At 39.8% G+C, this 20,575-nt stretch overlaps 6 protein-coding genes and 1 non-coding gene across 8 annotated transcripts; 3 read left to right on the top strand and 4 right to left on the bottom strand.

Annotated features, from left to right (window-relative positions):
- Positions 1-255: 255 nt before the first annotated feature.
- On the top strand, positions 256-594 carry LOC140800757 (nuclear transcription factor Y subunit C-6-like). Its single transcript, XM_073155593.1, has one exon. The coding sequence runs from the start codon at positions 256-258 to the stop codon at positions 592-594; it is 339 nt and encodes a 112-aa protein (XP_073011694.1).
- Positions 595-810: 216 nt separating this feature from the next.
- LOC140800837 (transcription factor LAF1-like) lies at positions 811-1,930 on the bottom strand. Its single transcript, XM_073155732.1, has 3 exons — positions 1,795-1,930; positions 1,406-1,535; positions 811-1,297 (listed from the first exon to the last, which is right to left on the bottom strand). Exons 1-3 carry the CDS (start codon positions 1,928-1,930, stop codon positions 811-813), a joined length of 753 nt encoding a protein of 250 aa, XP_073011833.1.
- Positions 1,931-4,853: 2,923 nt separating this feature from the next.
- Positions 4,854-6,455, bottom strand: LOC140800379 (WD repeat-containing protein RUP1-like). The gene is given in 2 exon segments (XM_073155130.1): positions 4,854-5,574; positions 5,576-6,455. Coding segments are annotated over 2 exon segments (1,134 nt in total). The 5' UTR covers positions 6,325-6,455; the 3' UTR covers positions 4,854-5,189.
- Positions 6,456-7,714: 1,259 nt separating this feature from the next.
- On the top strand, positions 7,715-12,019 carry LOC140780279 (V-type proton ATPase subunit F). Of its 2 annotated transcripts, none has more exons than XM_073125706.1 (5): positions 7,715-7,922; positions 8,115-8,195; positions 9,376-9,457; positions 10,690-10,772; positions 11,613-12,019. In XM_073125706.1, the coding sequence occupies exons 2-5, from the start codon at positions 8,133-8,135 to the stop codon at positions 11,775-11,777; spliced, it is 393 nt and encodes a 130-aa protein (XP_072981807.1). In that variant the 5' UTR covers positions 7,715-7,922; positions 8,115-8,132; the 3' UTR covers positions 11,778-12,019. The 2 variants fall into 2 exon arrangements, with proteins under 2 accessions (XP_072981807.1, XP_072981808.1); XM_073125707.1 differs by having other exon boundaries at positions 7,821-7,993.
- A 426-nt stretch (positions 12,020-12,445) lies between these two features.
- Positions 12,446-12,517, bottom strand: TRNAP-UGG (transfer RNA proline (anticodon UGG)). The gene has a single exon. It is a non-coding gene; the product is annotated as a tRNA-Pro (tRNA).
- Positions 12,488-16,103, top strand: LOC140786052 (uncharacterized). Its single transcript, XM_073134262.1, has 2 exons — positions 12,488-12,699; positions 13,380-16,103. The coding sequence occupies exon 2, from the start codon at positions 13,405-13,407 to the stop codon at positions 15,700-15,702; it is 2,298 nt and encodes a 765-aa protein (XP_072990363.1). The 5' UTR covers positions 12,488-12,699; positions 13,380-13,404; the 3' UTR covers positions 15,703-16,103.
- Positions 16,104-16,554: 451 nt separating this feature from the next.
- On the bottom strand, positions 16,555-20,425 carry LOC140789003 (phosphomannomutase). The gene is made up of 11 exons (XM_073138578.1): positions 19,972-20,425; positions 19,834-19,878; positions 19,680-19,746; positions 18,994-19,070; positions 18,317-18,352; positions 18,188-18,243; positions 18,022-18,121; positions 17,839-17,934; positions 17,666-17,755; positions 17,490-17,541; positions 16,555-16,816 (listed from the first exon to the last, which is right to left on the bottom strand). The coding sequence occupies exons 1-11, from the start codon at positions 20,038-20,040 to the stop codon at positions 16,761-16,763; spliced, it is 744 nt and encodes a 247-aa protein (XP_072994679.1). The 5' UTR covers positions 20,041-20,425; the 3' UTR covers positions 16,555-16,760.
- Between the last annotated feature and the right edge of the window lie 150 nt (positions 20,426-20,575).

Genomic DNA, 20,575 nt, shown 5'->3' on the forward strand with positions numbered 1-20,575 from the left:
GAGAGAGAGAGAGAGAGAGAGAGAGAGAGAGAGAGAGCAAGAATCCTATGCTTCTTGAGTCCTGCCAACAAGTCTTAACATGCAAATTTGTCAAATTGTGCTCATTGGTCAATGCCGGCCCATAGTTCTCTGGCCGGCAACCATTGACCAACACACTCTTGTTCTTAGTCAATTCACAACTTCCTCATAGCTCATTATCTATTTATGCACATATTTCTTTCAGTCCATGTAGATATCTCTCTATACACTATAGCCATGAGACAAGCCGGAGCATACTCCGGCATCCTCTCCGGCAAAGCGGCCGCCAGGACCGGGCCGCACGCCCTGCCGCTTGCGAGGATAAAGAAGATCATGAAACGATCGGGCGACGGCGTGAAGATGATATCGGGCGAGGCGCCCATCATCTTCTCGAAGGCGTGCGAGCTCTTCATCGAGGAGCTCGTGCAGCGCGGGTGGGCGGCAGCGGTGCAGAGCAAGCGGAAGACGCTCAACAAGGAGGATGTCGCGACTGCAGTTATGGCCACTGATGTCTTCGACTTTCTCGTCGATATGGTGGCCGAATCTAACGACTCTCGGGCTCTTCATGAGACTTAAAAGCAGGGGCCTCGTGCATTAGAATGTCTTTTTAGATGCACTCATAATGAATGTTATAAAACGTTTATGTTAGAACTGGAACACTCTGCAGAGTGGTGGAAGAAGGAAAGAGAACAAAACAAGCTGAGACAAATTAATGAGCAACGAATTTAATACACATAAAAAGAATCCAACAGATCAAAAGTTTTTTACATTCTTAGGGAAGATAACAATAGATCAAAAGAATAGTAGATCATCATTCGTGCTGAAACTACCACAGATCTCCCCCATGGACAGAAGATCATATAGTCCACCTCCTGCTATAAGACCTGCAGGTTCATGTTGCAGTTGAAGCTCACCAGCGAAGTTTCCGCTATATTGTTCATCTTTAGGTAGATTTCCTGGCTTTAAACCGACATTACTCTCCGAATTCTTCGAGTCCAAGCTCGATAAGCTTTGGCCGTTCTCATTGTTGAAGGGTAACCAATCTGAAAACAGGACATTAGAGACGAGAGTCTCTGTTGCTCCATCCAGAACTAGTTTGTTTTCTTCTTCATGGTCTTTTAGGTGATCGCCATGTCCTTTGGAGTCTGGAGATGAGCTTGTAGAGCCATGAGGACCCAAGCCTTCAGTCCTTGTGACTCTCTTCTTGAGGTAGGAATTCCAGTAGTTCTTCACCTCATTGTCAGTCCTCCCAGGTAAATGCATTGCAATTTGTGACCACCTAAAGGCCAACATGATTAATTTGGAATCATCTACTTCACCTCTTGCAAACAATAATCTATACTAACCCATAATATACGTTCAGTTAAAATATTTCTAGATGGCTTACCTATTGCCTAACTTGGCCTGAAGCTTAATTACTATTTCCTCCTCCTCCTGAGAAAATATTCCGTGCTTTAATCCAGGCCTCAGATAGTTAATCCATCTCAACCTACAGCTCTTTCCATTTCGCAGCAAGCCTTTCAAAGAAATTTAATGTTGTTAAAGATGAAAAAACTTCTTGACTACGTATCAGGGGTGCATGTGGAATGAGTTGCATAGCATTCATATTTGGTCACGCAGTTCACTTCTTATCTCAGTATATTGCAGACCAAGATGATTTCTAAATATGAATTGATGAAGAATGCCAACGAGGAAAATTGCATGCGCTGATCCATAATTAGACTTAGTGGAAATCTTAGAAGAGATTAAAGGTAGAGAAAGAATGCAGGAACTCACCGGCTTTTGCCGGAACTGCGCTCCAACAGCTAATGCCATGCCTGAGGATGTAATCCTTCAGCCTCTGATCCTCTTCAGGAGACCACAACCCTTTTCGATATTTCATCGTAGATTTCTCGCAAGTCATACACCCCATTCCTCTCTGCAATTTCTCAGACTCAATAGTAAGAGGGCCCAAATGCAAGCTTGACCTTGGAGTTGCTCCACAGATTACAAGAATTGTGATTTAAAGGATCATTCTAGGCTTCTTTGTTATTTTATTGCCGATATGTAAGTTGACCGCATGATGCACATGAAAATTAAAAAAATACTCAAAGATGAATTAGTCACAATTGGGTGATGATGTCAACTCTTTTTTCTTAAATCTAATTTACTGCAACAGCCATAAAAGTTAGAATGACTCTTGGTATACATCCAATGTTCAGACTATGGCCAGACTGCCTCTGCTAATGAAGCTTCATTCCTCACAAGGACATTAAGTTAAGAAGCAGCAGCTCATCTAATTAATTCAGAGACTGTGGAGTGTTTGACAATCCTTTATCAATCATTGGTGGGGTATCTGGCTCTTGATTCCTCAGGACTAACAAAATATGATAATTTGGTAGACATCATTACTTCAGAATTTGTCAGGACAGGCACGCAGCAGTAAATTAGAGGCGAATAAACGAGCAAGCAGCCCTGAAAAATTATTTGCTAACTTTTAATTCTATACAACAACTTACTGCAAATAATCACCATAATGTTTCTCTTCTGTCTCTACCTTCTTATTGCATAACATTTGGCCTATGTATCATATTCTCTTAATTTCAGCTAAGAGAACAAGTAACTAATTCATATTCTGCATTATAGTCGTAAGTTCGTATGTCATGCATTCTTTTGACCCTTTCTTTGCTTACGGAAACAAAGACTTTTTGTCGCAGCAATTGCATATTTTGTGTATAAAAGCAAATAGCTTCTGTAGATTTTTCACTTCATGTTTTCTTCTCTTCGTCGACTTTACTTTGAGCTTTAAAATTGTTCTACTGAACGTACCAATAATACTCCCTAGAGAATTATCTTACTGCTGCATGGATGATTCCTTCTAATAGAATAGCATGCTGCAATGCAAATTACTGCTCAATTCTAAATCAACACCATTCTAACTCTTGAGCTAGCTTGCAGACTAGGAGCAGAAGTCCAAAGGGCCAAAAATGAGAATTAGATTGAAGAGCTCATTATTGTTCTAGCTAGAAAGCAGTCCAACTTGCAGTTAAATATATTTAGGCATGCATGATCACAGTTATAGAAATATACAACTTGGTCCTAGAATAAAGAGAGCTCCACATGCGATTTAGTGAAATCTTTCCCTCAACTCTCATGCATATAGGAAAACATTTTCTTATAACAACACGGCAAGAAGACGCACATAGAATAATCGAATTCTTAGGCAATTTTTTTTTTGTTTTTATGCCAAGTGCTCTTGTCGACAAATTGAGCACCTACTACTCCTTAATAAAATGTGCATCTTCTAGTGTCAGCTTTTATAGTTATTAGATGAATATGTCTCTCTACGACTTGATTAATTTCCTGGATGCTTACTGCCATGCGTTTAGAGGACTATTATCAGAATATATATTCTTTTTCTTCTTGGATTTTTTCTGTTAATATTCGTCATAAACACCAATAACTTTAAAAGGTACTTTAATCTAAGATAAGCATAATTTGAGGTAGTGAGGCAGGTCTTTGTTTGCGAGATAAGTGAAAAAGGTGGAATCATTTTCCATATATTCTAATATGCGAAGGACAAAGAAGCTACCTAATATAAATGCAGCAACGAGCTGATTTCTTAATGACATTGGCAAAGAAAAAAAATATTACCATCAATTAAGAAGCAATTTAGTCATGTGGGCTTTAAAAGAGAGGACTCAAGTGTATTAATTATACCTAATGAGATGTATATGAACTAACAAAATGATGAAATGCAAGTCAATTAATCCTTTAGAATTCCATTGCCAGAGAGGATGCATGTACTACTAACAGTATTACAAGTATTTTTCTTGAGCAAACTTCAGTTTACAACTCATTCAGATACCTACTATGACTAGTGATTTATTAATCTCCTATATATTTTTTCCAAATCTGATTCAAGACTTTAAAAAAGAAGGGTGCGAGAGAATATTCTCACAATAATTCAAGATAAAAGTAGGAAAGCTATATTGCACAAAACCGCTTGCTGAACCAGAACTTTAAACTCACAAAAAGACCAAACGAATTAATAATAATAATAATACTAAATTAAAATTGTACAACAGTACTAGAAGTAGATATCACCATTAATTGCCTACATTAACCTTAAATAAGAATATCAAACGCATGCAAACCGTAAATAAGAGAACGAGAAACAATATATACGTGGTTTAGTAATGCGATTATATTCACGGCTGATGCAAAACTTTAATCTATTAGTAAAAATGTAAATATAATAGATTCCAAACTCCAATATCTAGAGAGATACAAATATAAGTTTTGGCGAGCTCCAATTTCTCTCCTCTTCTTACTACAAAGTCATCTCTCTCGCGCTCAACAACGCATGACTCGAAAGGAAGCTCGAATGGCAGCAAAGAGATCCAAAATTATTGCTCGGTTCAAAAGGCGTTTGAATGGACTTGGAACACTAAGCCTTCTCAAGACTCTCCGGTTGCGAACTCCAGAATGTCCATAGGTCCGGTTGAACGTTTGAAGGACGGAACGTGAATTTGATATCGTTCGTTCCACGTAGCAACACCCGTTCCAATTTAAGCCAAAACTAACAAGGTGAGGAAAACCACAGATGCGTCACCCACACTATTCCATCGCATACAGATAAGCCTTACATGCATCGTTGAGATTCTTGACATAAAATTAGATACATAGTTGTCTCTAAAGAAGAACCACCTTGATATCCTGACAGATGAAATCCCAAATCCCAATAGAATAAAGGTTCAACTGCAGAAGCTTTGACATGATGCAAATTAAATAAGTGAAAATGAAAGAAAACAAGATTGTTCATCGACAATACTTTCTAAACATTAACACCATTCTTGATGAACGCATGGATGAACAACTTTATTGCGTCTTGTTCTAAAAGATACACAGAAAACAACTTGCCCTACTGATCAGCTGCATATACGTACGTACAATTCGTTACTATTTTTCGGTACATAAAGAATGTTGCCACGTAGCTGCCTTCTCGCTGCATGTGGTTGGATTGCAGCGAAGGGGTGGATGTTGTTATAAGTTGTAATTAATCCACGCAGTCGTTAACAGAGAAGCAAAGAAGTTTGATAGTCTCTCTCTCTCTCTCTCCTTTCCTGGAGAAGAGGAAGCATTTCCAAAATAATAAACAAATTAATTAACCATATCTCAATTGAAGCGAACTAATCCAAATCCATTTCTTTCCTCTTGCAAACGAAGATCTGGAGCACCCCATCCGATCCTCCGGCAACGAGCACGCCATCCATCTCTTCGCCCTCCTCCTTCTCCTGACTCCAGCAAACAGCACTCACGAAGCCCTTCTCGTCCCCACCACAACTCCCCTCATCGAATCCCCTCACCCAGATCGGCTTCCCCCACCTGAGATCGTACACAAACACCTCGTTGCTCTCCGACCCACTCGCTATTAACCCCCCTCCTCTCCACACCCCCATCCCAACGAAGCTCCTCCCGCTCACGTGCCCCGCGTACTCCCTCACCTGCCTACCAATCCCCGGTTCCCACAGCCGGTGTGTCCCGTCCGCCGCCGACGTCACCACCCTCCCGGCCCCCCGCGAAACGCACGTATGTCACCGCCCGCGAGTGCCCCTCCATCTCCCACACGTGTCCTCTGCCCATTTTCCGCACGTCGTAGACGTAGGCATTCCGGTCGGCGCCGCCGAGGGCCAACCAGGGCCCGCCGAGAGGGTCGAACTCGACGCAGCACACGGCGCCGCTAAAGCGCGCGACGGCCACTGTCTCGCACGTGCGGGAGTCCCACAGCTGCGCGGTGCGGTCGTCGGAGGCGGAGGCGGCGAGGTGGCCGTGGGAGGAGGCGGCGGGGGAGGAATAGTCGATGTCCCAGACTCGGCGGCCGGCGTGCTCGTCGCGCTCTAGAAGCGGGGCGCCGTAGCGCTGGACGTCGTACTCGGCGACGACACCGTCGTAGTCGCCGCACCCCACCACGCGGCCGGCAGCGTCCGGGCGGAAGCGGACGCTGCTGAGCTTTGCCGGCGCGCAGATGCAGAGGTCGCAGGAGGAGGACACATGGCGCGGCGGGGAGTCGTCGTCAGTGGGGACGAGGAGGGCGGCGGCAGAGTAGATTCGGATCTTACGGGCGATACCGGCGGTGGCGAGTAGGCGGGGGGAGGAGGAGGAGAAGTCTATGGCGCCGATGGCGTCGGAAGAGGAGTCGGAGTTGGAGACTACAGCGGAGAGGTGGAAGTCCCAGTCGCAGGAAGGCCGTAGGTCTTCTTCCTCTTCTTTGTATCCGTCTTGGAAAGAGCCGGTGGTCATGGAAGCAAGCAAGGTGTTTGACATGTGCACTCTTTAAGATTTTAGCTTTCGTCGGTCTTCATTATTTATGGATGTTGTTTATGTTAACGCTGGGGAAAGAGAGTGGATTCTCTGTAGTTCTGGTGGTCGGAGTTATGATAACCCACTAATAGTAGACTGACACGCAAATGGACGACGCCAAGATGCAGCATCTCTGTGGAGGAGAGCTATACCACGAGAAAGCGAGTTAGGTTGGAAATGGTAGTCATTACTATTCAAATAAATCTCAATGGTTGACATCCCAGTCACATTATCATTTAAAACGACATAGTACTCACCACTTGGTTTACGGAGAATTCTACGTCCACATACTGCAGCTTAAGCTTAGACTTTCTCTTACATTTTTATTGCCATTCCCTTATTAAAAGTATATATTCGCACGTTGACCTCTCAAACTTCCAACATTCATCAGGTGTAGATATTTCCTCCAATCATTCTTACCTTCAACGTCGATAGTTATAACTAAATACATGTTAAGCCACAAGAAAAGAGTTCCTACAACTAGTACGACAGAGGATCCACCGCTCCTCCCTTTATGGAGATCGTTCAACCGACCACGTGTCAGTTGGTTGGATAGCTATCACAAATATAGTCCTGTAGAGCATAGAATATGTTAAAGATAAGACGTGGCTCAGATTGTGGCGTAAGGTGGAAGAGATTTCCTGCAGTCGAGGCATTTGAGGCCATTCTCGTGGTACGGTTAGAGGAACGTGGGTAAACGGGAGCCAATCAATTCTCGCCTTCTTATCGATTACTACGAAGCGCATGAAGGTGTTACGTCGTCTATGCTATAAAAGTTTTTCCAACATAGATGGCATAATCCCACGCGTGGCTGTTGGGCTATTTACATATATGGATATGCTTAGGAGGCTGTGTTAGATGCTACACCACTTCACGTTAGCGTTCAAAGGCATGATCGTGCCAGGGGACCCCCCATTGCCAGATTTTTGGATGTGTATCTGGGACATGGAATAATGCTGTGGTACCACCACCCAAGTGGTACCTCTTTTGGCAAGAAGTGGCAGCATTCCTGTTCTTAGGATGATCTTTCTAATTACCATACAAGAAGCCTTTTTTTTTCACCTACTATGAAAGATTATCTGAAATTTTTTCTTTCAGAAGTTTGTGCCAAATATAAGAACGTATCATGAAAAGGAGGCCAAGTTTTCTTAATAGCAGACGCTGGCAGACTATCAGATGCAACAAGAACATACGATGCTAGTGAAGGGGTTATCTTTTTCTCAGTTCTCACCATTGTGCATACTAATGGATGCATAGGATTTCGAGTTTAGGGTTTAACCCGTTACCCGATGCCCGAAAGCCCAAAGCCGGAAGCCCATGTCTTAATAAGCACGAAACTAGCAGTTAGCCTTTCGCCTGCAAATTGGATACAATTGGGCTTGGGAGACCATTTAGGCCCAATAGGCCAGCTGGCAATAGTCAAGAGTACAACGCCTATGGTCGCACGGGTGAGGCACCTCGGGAATCACAACCGACTCCCTTCGAGGCCTTCCATCTCCTCCCCTCCTCAGATCTCTCTCTCTCTCTCTCTCTCTCCCCCCCGGATTCGTCGTGCATCGCGGGTACGTCTCGGTCCACCTCTATCTCCTTCTCGGAATAGACCCGAATTTCTCTCGATCGTATGCGTAACGATGTACGATTTCGGGTGTTCGATGGGAATTTTTTTCGCGAATCGAATCATTTGATGCGATCAAATCGATTATTAGGTTTTATCATTGGGTATTTTATTTTGATTTCTCTTTCACCTCTAACAGTAGAGATTGCTGCTTGCAATGGCTGGTCGTGCTCAGATCCCCACTAGTAACTCGGCTCTTATAGCCATGATTGCGGATGAGGTATGCATATGCTTGTCTCTGGAGAAATCATAATTTGTTAAGTATGATATTGCTGCAAGTTTTCAGATTTTCTTTTGATTCAGTTAGGTGTTGCTTAGGCTCTTGACAGAATAATCTGCTATAAGAATTGTTGCTAGGTGTCGCGATGATTTAATGGCTTTGGAGTTCCGAAATTTTGGAGTTTTTGGGAGTAAGACTATTCAGCAGAGCATCCCATCATAGAATTTCGTAGTAAAAAATTTCTGAACATCTTTACCTTTTGATTAGGTTCAGTTAATTATTTGAATTAATCAATAAGAAATCATAATTTTAAGCTCAAAGAAATGGACAATGAAAATTGATTTATGAAGTGTTAAAGAGTGTAACAATATTGTGGTCCAATCTCTCTGTCATGTCACCGAAGATCGAGTTATTAACATTGATGTACTTCTAAATGTAAGTTCTTGAGGAGGATTGCCTCTGAATTATAGAAGCTGAAATTTTGTAAAGGGTATAAAGTTGGTGTTGTTACTTGTAGCTTTCATGTCATTGATCTTCTCTCCCTCTTTCATAGTGCGACATGGATACCGTCTAAATAACATTTCCTATTGGCAATGGTTGGATTATTTTGGTTGCCTAGAGGTGCACGTTAAGTTGTAAAACAAAAGTTGGTTGCGCTTTAATATGTCTACGTATTTCTCGGATGCTTATTCCCGCACATCACATGGACCTTTGAGATTTTGAGCTACATATAGTGTGTGTAATTATATTTACCGCATCCCGGAGCTTCATATGCACAATTTCAAACTTATACATATACAGCAGTCATCCGATGTAGGCACAAGGAGATTTGCATTAAGCTTTTCGTGGATCTGCATACTAGTGTTAGAATTTAAACAATGAAAATATCCATTTTTGGGTATTTGGCTATTGATTTCCTTGTTCTTAATTAATAAATAAGATATTTAGCGTTTTTTATGACGTCATTATTTTGACACCATTTAGGAAAATAATTATAGTCATCTTGCCATGTAAAATTTACTCTGTTTACCTCCGAAATTTTGACCAAACGTAAGGCACAGTGTCATAATCATTGAATTAGAAAGAAGCATCACATTGAGAGTCTGTAACTTTTGCTGTCATTGCAGTTACCTTATAAATCATGTATAATCTGACAGGTTTCCTTTTTTTTCCCTTTTAGGATACTGTGACTGGTTTTTTGATGGCTGGAGTTGGTAATGTTGACCTCAGGAGGAAGACAAATTACCTCATTGTGGATAACAGTATATCCATTAATCACCAATTAGAAACCTTCTCTTTTTCATTCATGTTCATCTTTATGCAGCGCCATTACTCATTATTTCTGTTGAATCATATAGTTTCCATGTTTATCTATTTCTTTGTGGTACTTAGTTAATGGCATTTTCATATCGATCATCAGAGATATTCTAACATAGAAATTAAACATATGTTATTAGTTCCTGTAATTAGGAGCAGTATAATAATCAATAATAATATCTGAATCTGGAAAAGAAACATCTCCTAAAATTTGTTGAAACAGACTCCTGATACAAAGATGTATCAAAGTCATTATTGAGAGATCCTCAGCATTCATAAGATGCAATGATAGCTTCTGTGCACTACCATCATGACCATATTGCCACGAAACCTTTCGGAAAAATGGAAAATCATGCTAGGAATACCTTAATTACCAAGCTGACATCATATTGAAGGGTCAAACTGGGTACCTCATAGAATTAGAGCTGTGTACATGGTTCTTTTGTTGCTTTAAAAGAAATTGCATGAGCCTAATATATGGGACATGCATTGAATAATAAAGTGAATAAAAGGAGAAATGGCTCATATGCTACATATTCTATGTTGAGACTCATATTAGGTTATGTTTGGAAAGTAGGATCAAATTTATTTGAGTAAATTGGATATGTATGATAAAGGAGAAGATTGTGGAAATAATTGACCAAGATGTGGGCAGGTGCGGCAAAGATTTGAAGAGCCATGTCATGGCGAGGCTCTCAAGTTTGCATTGAAGAGACAAATTACGCTACGGACTTCCCGAGTTCACAATGTTTAAACTTTTAAGTCTATCAATTTTCAATTTTCAAATACTTCCAGCAGCAAGTATTGGCTCTGGATGACCATCTAGATGAGTGTCTACATGGCTCTTTGGGCATCCACTACACCTAATAGTCTAATACTTGCATGAGTACTCATGTCCTTTGATATGTTGTTTCTATGCCTTGAATAAGTGAATTGTCTATATCTTCTTGTCCAATAAAAGTACTTTCCTTCTTCCTATTTAAAGTTTTGATATGTATGTTCTAAAATAGAATGTTACTTGGAATTTCTAGATAATGAATTGTTTCTTTCAGCTGACAATAGTCAAGATCATGGACTGGTGGTTTTCAAGAATGACCATCAAATTAATTTTGCTCATTGATAGTAATTTGAATTTTCAAACGCGTAACTTTTTATATTCCTTCATGTCATGTCATAGAAACAACTGTGAAAGCTATTGAAGATGCATTTAAGGAGTTCACCGGAAGAGAGGATGTTGCTATTGTGTTGATTAGCCAATATGTAAGTGCTCAGCTATTTCATGTTGATAAGCACACTTCATGCACCCAAGTTACTTGTTGATATTGTTTAAATACTGGCAATATGCAAGTCTACAGCAATATTATGTCATTCAGTTCGAGTTGGACGATGAAAATTTTCATAAACAATAGCACAAACTCTTGTTCATTTACCATCGATCATGCGAAACTTTACCAATTTCTTGATATAGCCATATAGCACGCACTTCACGCATCAAGTTAATTGATATTGTTTATATACTCATATTAGTATATGTATAGACCAGGGATGATTTCATTGCTTATCCAATCAGTTCATTAACAGTTAGGAACTAGTGCTGTTCACCTATAGGAATGTCAAGCAGACAGCATTGGAGAACTAATCTTTAAACCGTCAATTTTTCTAGGGATCAGAATCTGTAACCCTAATTGGGATCAGAATTTGAAATTATTATAGGTCCTGGTATTTTATTACAGGTCCTGGTATCATATTTGGTGGTTCCCTGTTATACATATATTGTTGTGGATGATTGAGAATAATGCAACACACTTGTTTTGGACATTCATATTTTATGGCAGATTTTAATTTAAAAGCTCATGCACCTGTGAGCATGCCCACACTCACATGTGCACCTATAAAAGTGTGTGGGATGCCATCGGTAAAGTCTCTGCACCATATCACAACATTTGTTGGCATTTGTTGCTAGAATTTTGCTTCCTCCTTTCCTGCTCCAAATTAGGCTGAGCAAGTTGTCTCTCTATGTCTGAGAAGAAATGGAAATTTTGCATTTGCCATACATTCATACTATGCCTTGGATTGTGATTTTGTATTGTCCATTTTCAGGTTGCAAATATGATAAGGTTTCTAGTTGATAGCTACAACAAGCCTATTCCTGCTATACTGGAGATTCCATCGAAGGACCATCCGTATGACCCTGCACATGATTCAGTTCTTTCTCGAGTGAGGTACTTGTTCTCTGCAGAATCAGTGGCATCAGGAAGGCGATAAAGATCAGGCCGCTTTGTGCTATTGGAAATTCATTGAAGTATATGGTGGATACCATTTTTGTGTGGAAAATAAATGATGACCATGGTGTTCTAGAATTATGTGTCTCCAAAATGATTTTAGTTGACAATGGGTTATATATGCTAAGTACCAAGATGCAATGGTGATGCTTGTTTCTTGAATATTTGCTCATGTTTATACGTCATTTAAAGTTAAATAAGTGAACTTTTGCATGAGAAGCTCAATTACATGCCAGCTATTTCAAAAATGGTTTGATTAATTTGCTGTATTTACTGCACAAATTTCAGCATTAAGCAGTCAGTTTTTGGGCAACTCCAGTTGAATTAACCATCTTGGATTTCCCACAGTTGCATATATTAGATGACCTCATTATTGTAGCCTTAGAAAGATCTACCTGTTATGTTTTTGTTTGTGACATTTTCAATCGACAACGATTGCCTCTTACGTGCGCTTCTGATGTTAAATTGTGTGCATTAATTATAAAAAAGATGTGCTTCTAAGCCCAAACTTACCAATTAAAAAAAGAAGAAGACTGAAATAAGTTGTAAAAAGCCTTCGTCAAGCTTATCCTTACCCCCCCAAAATTGAAAGGCTTAATTAATTTAATAGACTTGCATCCAAAACCAAGCTGAGGGCCTTGAAATGTGGGGGGGGCGTTGCGAGAATCGAACTCGCGACCTCTTGCACCCAAAGCAAGAATCATACCACTAGACCAAACGCCCAACTGCCCGTCTTACAATTTCCATTTCCCAACCCCCAAAGAACCTTTCTCATAATACGTAGAGATTTAAGAATTTGTACGTCATTTTATCGATCTTCTTCTACGCGTGTACCTTGGACGACGTCACCCACCTAACACCTTGGCAGATTCTCTCGTGGCAAAGCGCATTCTAATTTCTAAGAGGTTAAAACTTACCCCGAATCTTTGATTCTTCCTTTATTTCTTCTATGCTTCGGGCTCGGTCCTTCTAGGGTTCATTTGCGTTTTAGTATCCATTTCTCGTTGTGTTCTTGAATTTGTTCTTGTTCTTGGTGATTCAGCTCTTCTTTTGCTGGATATGTTGGGGTTTTAGGGGGAAAGCCGGGAGATTATTTGTTTTGTGATTTGGGTTTGTTGTGAGCTGACCAAATATGCGATCTTTTTGTCATTTATCATTTCTTCTTTTTCTGAGTTCACCTTATTCCGTTGGTGTCTCGGAGTCCTATTCAACCATGCTAAGACGAGTTTCTTGGGAAAGAATGCTAGATTTTAGCGTAATTTATGAATTTTGGATAGCAAATCCATGTCTTCTTGAGTCCCTTTTTTTTTTTTTTTTTTTTATACTGTTTTGAAAATGTTCTGCGAATTCTTCTCAAATGGCTTCTTGGAAAATGATTTTGCTGAGTTTTCTCCTAGGAAGATATTGAATCCACCAGATAATTATCAACTGGTTTGATTACAACCATCTGTTATATTTAATCAAGTTGATAATTGATATACCTAAAGGCCTGAGAAACTCCGGATGTATCACATTCTGATTGCAAGTTCGTATGACTTTTTGTCGATGTGTTTGCCAAACTGTTTTGATCTGTATCCTACTACAGTATTGCAAACAGAACAAGTACAAGTATGGGGAGTCACAGGATTTCAGTTGATTCAAGCATGTCTCAAAAAAATGGCGGTGATAATGAGAAAGCTTATGCTAAATGTGAGCCTAGTGAGGAAGAAGAGCCATCTAAAGAAGAATTCGTTGAAGAAGACCCTGATGAAGAGGAGGAGCCTAATGAAGTAGAGGCAAATGATGAACTGGAGTCTAATGGTGAAGAACTTAGTAAAGATGCCTGTGAGGAAGAGCCTGTGTCAGATGAAGTAGTGGCAAGTAAAGAACTGAAGGTGGAAAAGGAACCTGGTGAAGAAGAACCATCAGAACGGTGTGAGGCTCAGTCATCTTCTGATAGCGATCATGATGAAAAATGCAAATCTAGTTCTGCTAAATCCAGTTTGGAGAGAAAAAGAAGATCAATAGATAAACTGGACAATCATTTAGAAAAGAGAAAGAAAATGGATGAGAGCCCAAAGCTGGATCTATATGCTGGAACTCCAGATACTGATTATGGCAGCAAGTTAAGAAGGTCCACTGGTGATGGTAATGTTTTAAAGAAAGAGGAGAACACCGGGAGTTCTGGTAAGAGAAGGCGAAATAGATGGGATACAGAGCAAGCAATTGATGACGAAGAAGCTGAAATTTCTACCAAAAAGAGAAAGACAAGATGGTCTATTGATGATGCTCAGTTAAAGATGTTGGGTCCTTTAAAATTACCTGAATTTTCAAATAATACAGTACTCGAGAGTATTCTTGGCCAGGAAATCCAGAAGTTGAGCACAGAACTTCAGGAGATAAATCAGAATTTGAAGAATCCAGTGTTTCTTGTTGATGACCAACATGACTATGTAACATCTCGATCACCAGTAATTAACAACAAATTGGATGTTATGGTAAATGGAAGGTCAGCCAGGCTTCGTGCGGAACTTATAAAGCGTAGACAGAATATTATTTCACAGCTGATTCGGATGAATCCTACTTTCCACCCTCCTTCAGATTATAAACCTGCAAAGCTATATAAGAAGTTGTATATACCAGAAAAGGAATTCCCTGGCTACAACTTCATTGGCCTTATCATTGGTCCACGTGGAAACACACAAAAGAGAATGGAGAAAGAATCAGGTGCTAGGATTCTACTCCGGGGTAAAGGTTCTAATAGACAAGGAAGGGGTCATTACTATAAGGATAGAATATCTGAGAAGGATAACGAAGATTTGCATGTATACATAGAAGCAGATACACAGCAATCTCTCGATGCTGCAGTGAAGATGGTGGAAAAGCTACTAGTTCCTGTGAAAGAAGGAACAAGTGAACTTAAGCGTGCTCAACTTAGAGAGCTTGCTGAACTGAAAGGAACACTGAAAGAGAACAATTCGAGTGAAGTCCGGAAGAAGATATCCAGAGCCGGTGAGCTTTGTGATATTTGTGGTAATGTGAGTCATCTCACAGCATATTGTCCTTTGACAGCATCCACCCCAGGAACTGGAACAAGCACTCATGAGGTTAACTTTCTCAGGGAAGTCATGCAGTGTGGCCCTTCTCCCTTTAGTAGTTCACCAACTTCTATTTCTGTTTTACCCAGACAAGAGAACCACTCAAGGCATGCTTTATCAGGGTATGACGCCAAGTCCTTGAAAGGAATTGATGAGGCTAAACTATTTGTTGGCTACCTTCCTCACTCTGTGAATACAGATAAGCTAATTGAGCTATTTCAACCTTTTGGACCTATCTCAGAAGCAGTAGTTATCATTGACAAAACAACTGGTTTAAGCAAAGGTTATGGTTTTGTCAGGTATGCCAATCCTATCTTTGCTTCTGAGGCTGCAGCATGGATGAATGGTTATAGAATTGAGGGAAAGATGCTAGCTGTGAGGATAGCAGGCTGTCCTCCATCAACTGATAAAAGCAACTTTAGGCCAGAAGGATCTCCCAGTGTCATCAGCCTGCCTACTTATCCTGGCCCTGCAGCTTTTGCCCAAGGACAACCTGCTTTACCAGATTGGCCAGGTCCTCCAGGATCTATGCTACCTGTGAACTTCAATGATTTTCCTAAGAGCAATGGATTTCTATCATATTATGATCCTGTCAACAGAGAACATTTGCCATCATTTGGTGCTTTGGGCTACAATATGGTCTCACCATCCAGATCTGGTACTATCACGTCATCCAGAGAACTTCAGCAGTTTCCAGGCTATTTGAGAAGTTCCGGTACTCAGGATAATGTGCATCATTTTGCATACTCTAGTGCTTCTCCGCAAATCCATTTAGCTCAGTATTCTAGAGTGAATCGAACACTTTTCACTCATCTCACACCTCCACCTTGAGGGAACACTCATGCTTCTAGGCAAGATCGAAAAACTCTAGAATCTAATTCCAAGAGTTAGATACTTCACCTTGCTAGACCATATAGGAAAGATACATATGCAGCGTAAATTGTTGCTGATTGATGGAATGTTCTCTTTACATCTGATGATTGATTCCAGAAGGATACTGGATTTTGGAAGAACAGCTCCAATCCAACTTAACTGAAGGGTGATTGATCTTGATGTGTGCATCGATCCGGCATAAGTGATGTCATAACAGTTCATTCTTTGTTGTATTGTATTTTTTCGGTTACTCAGTGTCTTGAGTACCAACTTGTACATAGAATTATATTCTTGTGAATGCCAGAATGCCAATTGAATCCAAGTACTGGAACCCCAGAACCCATATTGGGACTTGCTGACTTTCTTTATTCGTTTTGAATTCATCTTTCTTTCATACGGTTAATAATTTCATCAAGTATATGTGATTCCTTTCACTGGGTTTCTTCTACATTGGTTTACTTAGAGCAAATCAATAGAAATCAAGGGAAATGTGATTCTAAGGATAACTGCTTTCAGGACTCTTTTACCAGGATTGCTTCTTGGCTAATATTTTTGCAAAATTTTATCACTTTTTTCAGCCAACAATCTTGACATCCAACTCCAAACAACACGAGTTATAATGGTTAAATCATGAAACGGTCCAGAAGTATTTAGTAATGTTGGCAAATTTATATGCCTAATTCGTTTATTTAAGACAACAACTATATAAACTAACCCCTTAGTCCGAACTATTTGAGATGAAATATAAATGGATTCACTCCCCCAAACAGCACAGGCGGAATTCCCAGTCAATAGGAAAAGAAAAAAGGATCAGGTAACAATGGAAGACAAAGGTCTCCATCTATTATTGAAAGTTTGTAATGATAACATAGTATTTGGATTAAATCTGCCGATGGATAGATGAAAAGCATGAAGCCAATTACAAGGCCAGTCATTCATTTTAATTGAATTTCCACTGATCCAAAAATGGATAATGAAATTACATAGTATGCTGATATGGATTAGCCATGTAGACTTCACTTGGCCAGAAAGAGAGATCTGCACTGTTCTGCTGTATCCTCTGGACTGGTAACTGACAAAAGGCATGCGAAATTAAAACAGTGAGATATTTTGAGAAAAGACTGGAAGAACTAATTAAACTATCCTTCTAACAGAGTTAATCACCCGGTGGAAAAGAAGAACGTTTCTGTAGAACTTGTACAGTATGAATGAAAACCAACAGTGCAGGAAAGACATCAAGTATTTTGTCACGTTCCCTTGTTAGATAGTTGGGAAGAACATGTAATTGTTGCTGGTCAGTGTAAATAGATGCTCTCTTTCTTTGTCTCAGAGAACGCTACTCTTACCACCAGGCCCGTAGCTAATACGGGACAAAGTGAAGCACACATTCACTTTATTTGAGCTTAATCTGAAAGTAGATAGTAAGCCGAGAAGTCCAGCTATTACATGAGAAGATGTTCCTAAACAATGGACTGATTAAAACTTGAAAAAGGAGTCATTGTAGGCCTACATGTACGCCTCAAAATTAGCAGCTTAAACCTATTCTAGTTCAGATTTAACAACAAAGGTAAAATTTGTTGTCTTTCATTAGTCAGCATCATCTCAAGCACTATTGGGTAACTTATTGGTCTACATTCAGCAGCTACAATTTTTATTTTTTATTTTTTAGACAAAAGGCAGCAGCTACAAATCTTACCGTAAGAAAATTATGTTTATCTTTTCTGCATATTGTGGGTAGGGAATACCTGTGTGACCGACTGTTCGTTCAGATTCATATATCTCATAATCGTTTCCTCCCTGTAATAAAAACACATTAGTCTGCTGAGAAGCTACATGTTAATTGATGGTTGGTCAGCTTAGCATTCATAATGTAATATTAGCTTTGATTCATCCCCAAATAAATTAGATCTTGCAAAATCACCTTGTATGTTTTATCTCCAAAGAAATGGATTTCTTGATATTCATCAAGAAATCTTAAACAGTAGGTCTTGTCCCAGCCTTGTGGAAATACCTTAAAGTAAAATTAAGCAGCAGTGAGAATCAAGCTTTATAACTTAATATTATGCAAAAGCAGTTTATACACCATAGACTTACGTCAAAACTTATCTGCCCTCCAATTGAAAATGTCAAATTCAAGTGTGCAAACCTTTCACGAAGAACAGAAACCAATGTTGCTCGTATATTATGGACCTAGCAGATAATCCATTTTGAGTTTCAACCATCCAAAGAGGTATCATGGATAAAAACTGTAATTGCCTTTTGGTGAGTATAGTTTACCTTATCGTACTTCTCGAACTCATCTCGTTCCTCTTGGCTACAATTTCGCCCTATTGGTGAGACATTGAGCATTCCACTCCGGAATTCGATGAACGTTCCCCTGAATGCAATAATATGAGGAATAAAATATACCAGAATTCAACTTCTTGACCAAGTTTCCACTGACCTTTTTATAGGGATATCCAAATCAGCAATATAGTGCAGTGTGAAGTTAATAAATTCCTGCAATAATATCAAGGCATAAGGCAATATTTCTTGGCTCATTATAATATATATACAAAAGCAATGGCCTCACCTTTAGTTTTTCGTCTCCAACGAATGATTTCAAACTCTGCACACATACATGGTGAAAGAATAAGAATGATCATCAATTAGCTAGATAATAAAATAAAGCTCAAATAACTTGACAATATCAATACCGCAGGCACCATGCAGCTTTACTATAATTCAGAAATATGCGTAAAGAAAACCCCCAGTTTGAGTATTTGAAGCCAAGAGTGTTATTATCATGGAGAAAGCAACACTTAAAAACCACCTCATGGTAGGTCACCACTTGTAGGTAAACTTTTATAAGACCAAAATATGCAGGTTTTATTATCTAATTCCATTTTACCTGAAAACGTAAGATTGATGCATCAGGTATTCAGGTGTTGAGTCACAACTTATGATACTTGTGTATACTAATAAGCATAAGTCTTAACATTACTAAGTAAATATGAAAACACTAGTAGAGTTTCAATTTTCCTAAACAACAAACCTCTAAGAAAATAAATCCAGAATTACATGGATGTATGAGAGTAGTGCAATACTGCAATACATAGCACATAATGATAGGTAGCCAATTGAGGGTCAGGGCGTCGTTTAGGATGGCAAGATAAACTACCAAAGCAGGAAAAGAAAAATCAGTACATAGTACTACCTGCTAGTAGAAAATAGGACGAAATCTGTTACACAAAGAGACATGGCATATACCTGAGTACCAATGAGTTCTCCATTTTTGTGAGCCACAAGACCATTTTCAGAGAAGACATAGTCATAGTCATTAATAACTGCAAAGAAAGAGTAATTACCTTCATGGTTATTACAAAATTTAAAAGATGCATATAGAAGTATGTGATTGACATAATGAATAATAGAGAGGAAAAATAGATGCTGTAATGCCAGATACTAATAAATGTAAGTGACCTTTTGGAACCAAATCTAAGATATTTTGTCAATAAGTCATTTGAATATTTTCATTACAGTTAGCATCACAAATCTAGTTTTTCCTGCTTGAGAATTGAGTTGTGAAAAATATAATCAATCTCTTTCCCTCCAGTAAATTCATTTCAAGTCAATCTGTCCAGCATAGGAGGAAAAAAAAAGAAAGGAAAAACAGCTTGATTTAATTCACAAGTCTGAAGCAAAATAGAAGATAATAATAACACTCCATTTCTTTCATTCCATCAGTACTATTTCCAAACAAATGAAATTCAGCAGACCCCAATTGCCACGACAACCATTACACTGTTTACGAGGTTCCCCATAATTCAAAGTATAGGTTAAAAAGCAAGTCATTTATTACTGATAATTAATACCATATTAAACATCTAAAATCGGAACAAAAAAGATAGGCAATAGTCCTTAATGTATAAGTGAATTCCAACTCCAATACGGACCTCTTCTCCCGAGCTGTTCAGATATCTTAACAAGATCAGATCCACCAACAACACCAACAGTAACCACCTGCCCCAAAAACAATACCGCATCTCAGACACATTTCATCAAACAAGGTTAACTCTCACAGAATAATTAACTGCAATATCCGATTACCTCTCGAAGCTCTCGAAGGAACTCGAGCATCTCCGGAGTCACCACCTAGCATTGACACCAAACACTCAATTAGATCAAGAGAAAACAAAGAATTCACCGTCAAATCTCCACCAAACAAGCTCAATTCTCCCTCCTCACCTTTCTTGGAGCCGTGAGAGTGCCATCGACATCGAACAGAGCAATCACGCCTGGCTTTCTCCCGGCCATCTTCGATCCGGAGATGGAGTTCTTGTGGATCTAGTAGAAATAGTGAAGGACTGGAGTAAAGAGAGTAAAAGTTGCGCGGATCTAGAGATCGTTACGTTGCCCCTGAAGAGGGAAGATGACAGATGGAATTGGAGAAAAGATGTGGAGATTTTAATTCGTCCAACGAACCGTTGCTAGAATGAGAGTGGACGGCTGAGATGAGTCCACGGTCCGTTTAGCTGCGAGCAAAACGTGGGGGCGTACTGGGGGGGGGGGGAAGGGCACACGTGAGATGCCTTCGGTGCCGGCGAGGACGATGGTGGTACTCGTACCTAAACAGCGTGGAGAAACTAATAGGAAGCGGACACCTGTACAGAGGGAATCCGAAGCAAAATACCATGTCCTCGTCTTACGGGCCGCTGTAAGTAAGGAAGATTAAAGAGGGCATAAAGCATCTAATATTCTAATATGTCACCACCACCCCCTGGCTTGCACGCTTGATTTTGTTGACTATGCCAATTTGCATCAATCAATTCTAATATAGCTTTGATAGTTC

This window comes from Typha latifolia, chromosome 1, assembly GCF_019914945.1.
Source record: "Typha latifolia isolate L0001 chromosome 1, TyphaL0001v2, whole genome shotgun sequence".
In the NCBI taxonomy this organism is placed as follows: Eukaryota; Viridiplantae; Streptophyta; class Magnoliopsida; order Poales; family Typhaceae; genus Typha; species Typha latifolia.

Excerpts from the sequence above, each read along its gene's own strand:
- LOC140800837 (XM_073155732.1), bottom strand. The coding sequence starts at position 1,930 with ATGGGGTGTATGACTTGCGAGAAATCTACGATGAAATATCGAAAAGGG. Across the intron at positions 1,536-1,794 it reads CGCAGTTCCGGCAAAAGCCG|GCTTGCTGCGAAATGGAAAG; the intron begins GTGAGTTCCTGC and ends TTTCTTTGAAAG. Across the intron at positions 1,298-1,405 it reads CAGGCCAAGTTAGGCAATAG|GTGGTCACAAATTGCAATGC; the intron begins GTAAGCCATCTA and ends GTTGGCCTTTAG.
- LOC140800757 (XM_073155593.1), top strand. The coding sequence starts at position 256 with ATGAGACAAGCCGGAGCATACTCCGGCATCCTCTCCGGCAAAGCGGCC.
- LOC140789003 (XM_073138578.1), bottom strand. The coding sequence starts at position 20,040 with ATGGCCGGGAGAAAGCCAGGCGTGATTGCTCTGTTCGATGTCGATGGC. Across the intron at positions 17,756-17,838 it reads GAGGGCAGATAAGTTTTGAC|GTATTTCCACAAGGCTGGGA; the intron begins GTAAGTCTATGG and ends TTTTACTTTAAG. Across the intron at positions 17,542-17,665 it reads TTGGAGATAAAACATACAAG|GGAGGAAACGATTATGAGAT; the intron begins GTGATTTTGCAA and ends TTTTTATTACAG.
- LOC140780279 (XM_073125706.1), top strand. The coding sequence starts at position 8,133 with ATGGCTGGTCGTGCTCAGATCCCCACTAGTAACTCGGCTCTTATAGCC. Across the intron at positions 8,196-9,375 it reads TAGCCATGATTGCGGATGAG|GATACTGTGACTGGTTTTTT; the intron begins GTATGCATATGC and ends TTTCCCTTTTAG. Across the intron at positions 10,773-11,612 it reads TTGTGTTGATTAGCCAATAT|GTTGCAAATATGATAAGGTT; the intron begins GTAAGTGCTCAG and ends GTCCATTTTCAG.
- LOC140786052 (XM_073134262.1), top strand. The coding sequence starts at position 13,405 with ATGGGGAGTCACAGGATTTCAGTTGATTCAAGCATGTCTCAAAAAAAT.